We start from the raw sequence: 8,300 nt of genomic DNA, 5'->3' as shown, positions 1-8,300 counted from the left end.
GCCACACAGCTCCAAAGAGATAGGACAGGAGTGAACGGTGCTCTCGGATTGGGATGCTGGCACGGGGAGGAGCGTGATGAGGCAATCTGCGAAGTTTGAACAGGGTCCCTGGATTAGATGGGATTATCAGGCCAATCTTAATTTCTGATTTTTTTTTGAGACAGGGTCTCACTCTGCCACCCATGCAGGAATGCAGTGGTGCCATCACGGCTAACTGAAGCCTTGATCTCCTGGGCTCAGCTCAGGCAATTCTCCTGCCTCAGCCTTCTGTATAGAGTAGCTGGGACCACAGAGGCACCATACCTGGCTATTTTTAAAAATTATCTGTAGAGGCCAGGCACAGTGGCTCACAGTTGTAATCCCAGCACTTTGGGAGACCAAGGCAGTCGACCACCTGAGGTCGGGAGTTCCAGACCAGCCTGGCCAACATGGCGAAATCCCATCTCTACTAAAAATACAAAAATCAACCGGGCATGGTTGCAGATGCCTATAATCCCAGCTACTCAGGAGGCTGAGGCAGAGAGAATCACTTGAACCCGGGAGGCGGAGTCTGCTGTGAGCTGAGATCCTACCACTGCACTCCAGCCTGGGTGACAGAGTAAGACTCTGTCTTAATAAACAAAACAAACAAACAAACAAACTGTAGAGACAGGGTCCTGTTATGTTGCCCAGGCTGGTCTCAAGCAAGGCTTCCACCTCGGCCTCCCAAAGTACTGGGATTACAGTCATGAGCCATTGCGCTGGGCTAATCTCCTGATTTTGATGGTTTTACTACTGCTTAAAAGTGCCCCTGTTTTGAGAAAATATGTGCTGAGGTATTTAGTGATATGGGGTGTCAGATCTTCAACATACTGTCGAATGGTGCAAAACACATTTTGGTTGGGATTACACAGAACCCAGAAATAAATAATAGGTAAATAGGCTGGGCGAGGTGGCTCACGAATGTAATCCCAGCACTTTGGGAGGCTGAGGTGGGTGGATCACTTGAAGTCAGGAGTTCAAGATCAACCTGGCCAACATGTTGAAACCCTTTCTCTACTAAAAATACAAAAGTTAGCCAGGTATGGTGAGGCACACCTGTAATCCCAGCTATTTAGGAGGCTGAGGTGAGAGAATTGCTTGAACCTGGTGGGGCGGGGTGCGCAGGTTGCAGTGAGCTGACATCATGCCACTGCACTTCAGTCGGGGCGACAGAACGAGCCATCTCAAAAAAAAAAAAGAGGTAAATAAACTTTTTTTTTTTTTTTTGAGATGGAGTCTCACTCTTGTTGCCCAGGCTGGAGTGCAGTGGCACGATCTCACCTCACTGCAACATCCGCCTCCTGGGTTCAAGCTATTCTCCTGCCTCAGCCTCCCAAGTAGCTGGGATTACAGGCACCCGCCACCATGCCTGGCTAATTTTTTTATTTTTAGTAGAGATGAGGTTTCACCATCTTGGTCAGGCTGGTCTTGAACACCTGATCTCGTGATCCACCCACCTCGGCCTTCCAAAGTGCTGGGATTACAGGCATGAGCCACTGTACCCGGGCGAACATTCTTTTTTTTTTTTTTTTCTCTTTTTTTTGAAATTCTCGCTCTGTTGCCCAGACTGTAGTGCAGTGGCGCGATCTTGGCTCACTGCAACCTCCGCCTCCCTGTTCAAAAGATCCCCCTGCCTCAGTATCCTGAGTAGCTAGGATTACAGGTGCCCGCCACCACGCCCAGCGAATTTTTTGTATTTTTAGTAGGGAGGAGGTTTCACCAAGTTGGCCAGGCTGGTCTCACACTCCTTTCCTCGGGTGAGCCACCCGCCTCAGCCTCCCAAAGTGCTGGGATTACGGGCATGAGCCACCGCGCTGGGCCAAAAAGCCACCCCACTGAGGGGCAAGGCAGGGGTGAATAGCAGTGAGAGGCTCCTAGTGGATGCCCTCCCCACTCCCCGGCATGGCCTGCTGAAAGAGTTCTGCCCTCTCCAGGGCCCCTTCTCAGTTTTGGCTGCACATTGGAAGCATCTGGGGACCTTACAAATGCTTACATCTGGGTCCCACCCTGGAGATTCTGGTCTGATTGGTCCAGGGTGCAGCCCAGGAGCGGGACTTTCAGGAGCCTCCAGGTGACTGTCAAGCTGGGGCAAACCTCACTCGGCTTCTCAGGCCTGGCGCTCCCCCAGTAGGGGGGTCCTGCCTGCCCCAGACATTGCCCCTCTTTCTCCCAGCATGGGTCTGGGGCACACAGCTACAGTCCCCGCCTGTCGGCCCAAAGCTCGAGGCTGATCCTGGGAGAGAAGGCTGATTCCCCTAATTCTGTGCCCGGGCCTTGTTCCCCCAATGGTGGGGTCCATGGAGAGGGAGGGGGTGGACAGTGGGGAGAGGGAAGGGGGAATTGCCTTCGGGGTGAAGGGAATTGGGGTGGCCCTCAGCCAGGCTTCCCGGACCCTGCAGGCTGCGTGCCCTTCTGCAGTATTTAGAATAATTAGCAAGTGAAAGCAGCCGGTTAGCAGGGGAATGCCAGGTTGGCCTAGAGCCAGCCTAGAGGACGGAGAAAGAAAGGGGCTTTGGGAGAAAGGGGTCCGTGGAGGCTGGGCAGGAATGCTCAGGACGTTGCCTGTTTGTGCCCCTGTGTGTGTGTGCTCGTGTGCACACCTGCGTGAGAGGAATTGGCTCTCCCGAGGGTGTGTATGTGGTGGGGACTGAGTGGGGAGGTGGCTCCCGGGCAAAGCAAGGGGGAGGGGACTGAAAGGCACCAGCTGAGTGTCACCCAGACACAAGTATCCTGTGTCTCAGTTCCCCTGTCAGAACTCTGCTGGTCGGTTCCTGCCAGTGTGGGTGGGAGAGGTGGTCTGAGCTCCTTTCCCTGGTGGCCTTTCTCCTCCACAGACCTGCGTTGGGCCAGGTTGGGTGGGAAGTGGGGGCCCTGGGGCTGGATCCCTCCTGGAGAGGACCAAGGGGAAGAGGTGCTGGAGGCCAGCCCAGGTCGGGATGGCAGACTGGGGCGGGCGGGCCCGGGCAGGCCCTCGCAGCGGGGGACGGCAGGGGCCAAGCCCAGGGCACACTTAGCCTTTGAGATTCTCTGGGTCTGGGGGTGGGGGCCACTCCTCCCTTTGTCTCCAGATCCCCCCAGGCTTTGGGCCCAAGACTTCCCATTGCAGGGATGGAAGCACTGAGACCCAGGCTGCAGGGGACATCCGAGAGCCACCCCTTAGCCTCTTCCTCCCTGGGGACGCTGAAGTCGTGGGGTTCGTCAGGGGTCTTTGCAGGCCCTCAGTGCCCCCCGAATCTTCCTCTCAGCCACCCCACCCTCGCCTCCAGCAAAGAGAAGTTCGACCCCTCCAGAACACCGGGCCCTCACCTGTTCCCAAAGACGGTTTTGTGCAGGTCCATTTTTAGATCTTTTAAAATTTTATTTTTAAAAACTTTTCATTGTAAATAACTTTTCATGAAAAAGGTTAAATTGCTCCACGGGGCGGGAGGGTGGATGTAGGACCCAGGGGGTCTGGGTGGAGCACGCCCCCCGCCCCCGGGAGTGCAGGCAGGGGTGCGGGGTACCCCCATTTCTTGGTCCCAGTAGTTCCAGCAAGCTCGTTGTCCCTCCCAGTGAAGCCTCAGCTACAGCTACACTCACTACATTAGTCTGTCTGTCCCGCCCCCTACAGCTTGGCTGCCCCTGCCCCAAACCCCCAGACCCAGACTTCTGCTGCTCTCAGCCTCAAGTCTTAAAGATTAGGGATTTACATCCCCCCCCCACCCCCTAGGGATGGGGCCAGGTGAAGACCCCAGAGGCCTTAGAGAGGATCTCCTTGCCCCACCCTGTGCCCCCACCTCATCTTGGTCTCCTCTCTCTGCCCCCTCCCCCAGTCCATCTTCTACCCTGCTCCGCCTCATCCACCGCCTGCCCCGGCCCCACGGAGGCTCTGCCAGGAGAAGCCTCCAGGGGATTAATTTGCTGTCATCTAATTAGCATTTGTTGTACCTGGGGACTCTCTCTGGATAGAGACCTGGGGAAGCTGGGGTGGGGGGTGGGAAGGGGACAGTGGAGGTGCTCTGGGAGGGCCCGGTTTTTTTCCTCCCCAACCTGACCCGGGCCCCTCCAGGCCTCGGCTCTCCTGGTGCAGGACCCTTTAGCCGGTTTCTGGGGCTGGGAAGACGGGGAGCAAGGAAACACTGTGTACAAGGCGGGCTGGGGAGGAGGCAGCGATTCTGGTCCTGGGCCCTCGTTCTCAGCCTCCTGGGCTTGAATCTGATGGCAGCGGGGCTGGTGGCCATGTGGCCTTGCGGGACCAGCCTTGGAGCCCTGGCCCAGCCCCTGCCTGGATGGTAGGGTGTTCACGGACCTGTGTTGGGGGCAGTTCTGGGCCCTGACTTGGGCACTGTCCGGAGGTGGGGTGGGGCCTGGCCTCTTACAAGAAGGCGCCCACGCTGGCCCAGTCCTGCAGGTCGGAGGCCAGGGTGGTGTCCCCGGCCTCAAAGAGGGGCTCCGGGGGCAGGCAGCCGCTGCCACTCTCGTCCCAGGGGTGCTGCAGGAAGGATGTGGCCAGGAAGGTCTCGTCGAAGTCTAGGCTGTCGGCAGCCTGCTCCACCGAAGGCCCCCAGGTGGCGGGGCAGTCGATGTGGCGGCCGTGGACAGTGAGGTCCACGTCCACGTGCGAGGCGGGGCTCAGTGGTGGGCTCAGCTCCAGGGCTCCCAGAGCACCCAGCTCCCCGCCCAGAGTGCTGGCATCGAAGATGGCCTCCCAGTCAAAGTTGCCTTTGAGGGGTTCCAGCTCACCCTGCTCCTCTGGGGTGGGCAGCAGGGTGCTGAGGGGCCGCGGGACCTTGGCCACCCGCTTGGGCAGGGGCTGTTTGCGCTTATGCCCCAGCCTGCCCTCGCCCGCACCCCAGCCCGCCTCCCCAGTGGCCTCCTCGAACTCCCGCAGCAGCTGCTGGGCCTCGGTGTTCACCGTCAGCGGCCTGGCCTGGGGGACAGCGCTGGGCTCCTGCGCGGCCTGGCGGGCAAAGGCCGGGTGGATGTGTACCGGGGGCAGTCGCCGCTTCTTGAAGGCCCCGCTCAGCAGCCGCTCCGCGTACTGGGGGTCAATGCGCCAGAAGCCCCCCTTGCCTGGCTCATCCTTCTCCCGAGGCACCTTGATGAAGCACTTGTTCAGAGACAGGTTGTGACGGATGGAATTCTGGGCACAGGGAGAGAGCGAGACAGAAAGAGGAACCGCTGGGTCAGTGGGGACAGGGCAATGAAGTGGCACCTAGCCCTCCTGCACACCCCCCACCTTCTCTCCGGCAGGGGGAGGGGGGACACATACGCTGCTCTGCCCAGGCGGCTGCAGCTCTGGGACACCAGCCACAGGGCACTGGGAGCCCGGAGTGCTGTCGGGGGCTTTTGTTCCCTGTTGCCGGGATATCTGCCTGCTCAGTCATCCGAGCTCTGAGCCGCAGGGTGGCTCTATGTGCCACCCCCGTCGCCTGCCCTCCCTCCCTCACCCTGCTGCTCACAACCTCTGGCCAAAGCCCTCCGCTCCCCCAGGGCCTGGACCGCCATCTCCCTCTGCCTGGGCCTGGCTGGCCCTCTCTGTGAGTGAGTGGGTCCAGGGAGGGGGCTGGGCAGCTGAGGATGGAGAGGTGGGGGGGGGTGGGGAGAGAGAGAGAGAGAGAGAGAGTATGTGTGTGCAGGGACGAGGGGTGTGGGATCTGATGACTTTCCCTGTTGGTTGAGCCGGCTGCTGGCCTGGGCCTTCACCCCCCAAGGTCCCCTCCCCCTACTCCAGGCTCAGTTGATTATTACCCAGCCAAGAGCCAGGAGCATAGCACTCATTCCTGGGGCCGGTTTCCTGAGGCCAAAGCTGAACAGGCTTAGGGTAGGGTGGGGCTGAGGGTCCCTGCTTTTTGCTGTGGCTAAAATGACACTGCTCTAGGGTCGGGGGCATTTGAAATGGCTTGGGACTGTGGTCCTGTGGCCTGCCCACTTTGGGTGTTTCAAGGAATAGTCTGGGCATCCTTGAGGGGCCTCTGTTGCCAACTAGCCCTTGATGGTGATGGCTGAAGACAGGACAATGTCCACCCAGCCTCAAATCGACCATCCTCCTGCCTTGTCCATTCTTGTGTTTCATCTTGTCCAAATCCTGCTGGGGCCCGGGGTCCTGGGCTGGGACAGCAGGGCAGGTGGGCGGATAGTGCCCCCAGCAAGGCTGGATGTTTACATGGTGGCCTGGGCCCTTTGGCTGCTCTGTGCCAGGTTCCAGAGACTTGGAACATGCAGCCGTGTGGCAGGCAGAGCCCCTGTGGAAGGCACCTGGCTCAGGTAATTGTTCCCCCAGGGAGGCTGGCTGAGGTGGGGGGGTTGAAGGGAGGAAACTAAGCAGAGGTTGCGGTAGAGGGCTAGGACAGCAGCTTTAGGAAGGTCCCCTACCCCCTCCACTGGGACAAAGCTGGCCCTCACATGCCACAGCACACCTTCCATCCCACCCTCCCCAAGCCAACTGCAAAAGGGCAGGACATAGAGCCTGGCAGGGAGGCCATGTTCCAGTTTCGGTTTCTGACTCCCAGCCCGACAAACCATCCCGGGCAGGGCAGTGTCTAGGAATTCTAGGACTTGGGACAAGAATGTGCCTTCAGTTCACTGCTCTCCCCAAGGAGACTCTGTCCACGCAGAGTCTAGCCCTGGTCTTTGGCCTGGGCCTGCTGGATGAATGGCAGGTTCCTTTCCCTTGAATCTCAGCCTTTGCACCCCTAAAGCCCTCCACCTCTGGACATTCTCCCTTCTCCCTCTCTGGAAGTCAAAGGAGGGGCAGTTGCAAGAGCTGGGCTCCTTTGCAGTCCTCCCTTCTGGGGCCCTGGCCACACGGAGCCTACTTGGCCTGCAGATCTGGGATGTGAATCCAGTGCGGTGTGGGGAGCCAGGAGGGAATGGGGAGGGAGCGGCCACCGCCCGTGCCTCCTCTACCTGCCAGGTGGGATCTGCATGGCGAAAGTAGCAGAAGTTGTCCGTGATCCACTTGTAGATGGCCGACAGGGTGATCTTGGTGGCCTTGCTGGCCTGCATGGCCATGCAGATGAGCGTGGCGTACGAGTAGGGAGGCTTCACGTGCGGGTTGGTGGCGTAGTCCACGTCGTCGGGGGGCGGGGCCTGCAGCCCCGGGGGCGCGCTCCGCGATGTGCACGACGATGTGGGCTTGCCCGGCGTGTGCGGCTGCCCCAGGCAGGCGGGGTCGGCCGCCAGGGGAGACCCGGGCGCCGCTGAGCCTGGCACCTGGTGGTAGCCGTGGGGGTCGGTGCCCCCCGGGGGCAGGGCGGGGGCCTTGGCGTTGAGAATGGAGAATTCCTGCAGCCACTGAAGGCTGGTCAGGCTGTCATCCAGGGCGTCGGGCTCCTCCAGGCCGCCCTCCGGCCCGGCCTCCTCCGCCGGCCCGGCTCCCGAGAGGCGCAGCCAGCTCTCCGCCATGTCTGCGGGGACTCTCCGAGGGGGCGGTCAGCATCCACGGGCTGAGCCGGGGATGGCCCGCCGCGCTCTCCGGCCCGCTGACTCCCGCAGCTCCCGTTACACGGCCTCCCGGACGCGCGCTTCCATCTCGCGACCCCGGGGGCGCCTCCTCTGAATATGTGTGTGGTGCCTGCGAGGACCACGGCGGGAGCTGAGCACCACCCCACGCCCCGTACAGGGGGCGCCTCCCCTAACATCATTCCCGCAGCTGGGGAGGATCTTTTAGTGCCGAGGTCTGGGAAACAGAAGCAAGGCCCTAGAGTCCCACCCCCCACCAGAACCGCCTCCCTCCTCCTTTCCTCTTCGAGGTTTTATTAGCCAAATAAAGTAAGAGGGTAGGGGCATCCGAGGCTATCCTTTTCTCCCGAAGAGCAGGATATCAGGACCCCCTTCCTTCCCGCAGCAAATGGAAATGGGGCGACAAGTCTGGGAGGGCAGTACGACGGGGCAGAGGCGGAGGAGGTCCTCTGATCCTTGAAAAGGAATATTATGATAGGGAGTCGTCGGGAAGGAAGGGGACGGAACAGTTATGGGGGGCAGGAGGCGAGTTTCCCACAAACTCCTCCAATGTCAGTCCCTGGGCCCACCACTTCCGTCAAGGACGAACGAGAGAGCGGGCTGGTACCGTCGCCCACCCTTCCCCAGGGCCTGTAGCCCTCCTCGTCCCTTACCTGGCTCAGAGCGCAGCCCGGGCCAGAGGAAGGTTCTGGAAGAAGTTCCTCCCACCCCCTGCGGCTCTCTGCCCCCAGCTCGAGGGCCCTGCCAGCGCCTCTCGCTGCCCCCCCCCGCCCGACGGCGCTTCTCTGAGCGACCGCGGCCCTGGGACCGGCAATAAGTAGCCGCTCCAAAGGCTT

At 60.3% G+C, this 8,300-nt stretch overlaps 1 protein-coding gene across 1 annotated transcript; it reads right to left on the bottom strand.

Annotated features, from left to right (window-relative positions):
- Positions 1-3,358: 3,358 nt before the first annotated feature.
- Positions 3,359-8,300, bottom strand: FOXJ1 (forkhead box J1). The gene is made up of 3 exons (XM_032241603.1): positions 8,118-8,300; positions 6,910-7,576; positions 3,359-5,143 (listed from the first exon to the last, which is right to left on the bottom strand). Exons 2-3 carry the CDS (start codon positions 7,405-7,407, stop codon positions 4,376-4,378), a joined length of 1,266 nt encoding a protein of 421 aa, XP_032097494.1. The 5' UTR covers positions 7,408-7,576; positions 8,118-8,300; the 3' UTR covers positions 3,359-4,375.

Source organism: Sapajus apella, unplaced genomic scaffold, assembly GCF_009761245.1.
Source record: "Sapajus apella isolate SASKATOON/1434 unplaced genomic scaffold, GSC_monkey_1.0 scaffold48, whole genome shotgun sequence".
In the NCBI taxonomy this organism is placed as follows: domain Eukaryota; kingdom Metazoa; phylum Chordata; class Mammalia; order Primates; family Cebidae; genus Sapajus; species Sapajus apella.
Note: the sequence above shows the minus strand (reverse complement) of the source record. Positions and strands in the feature narration are given on the sequence as shown.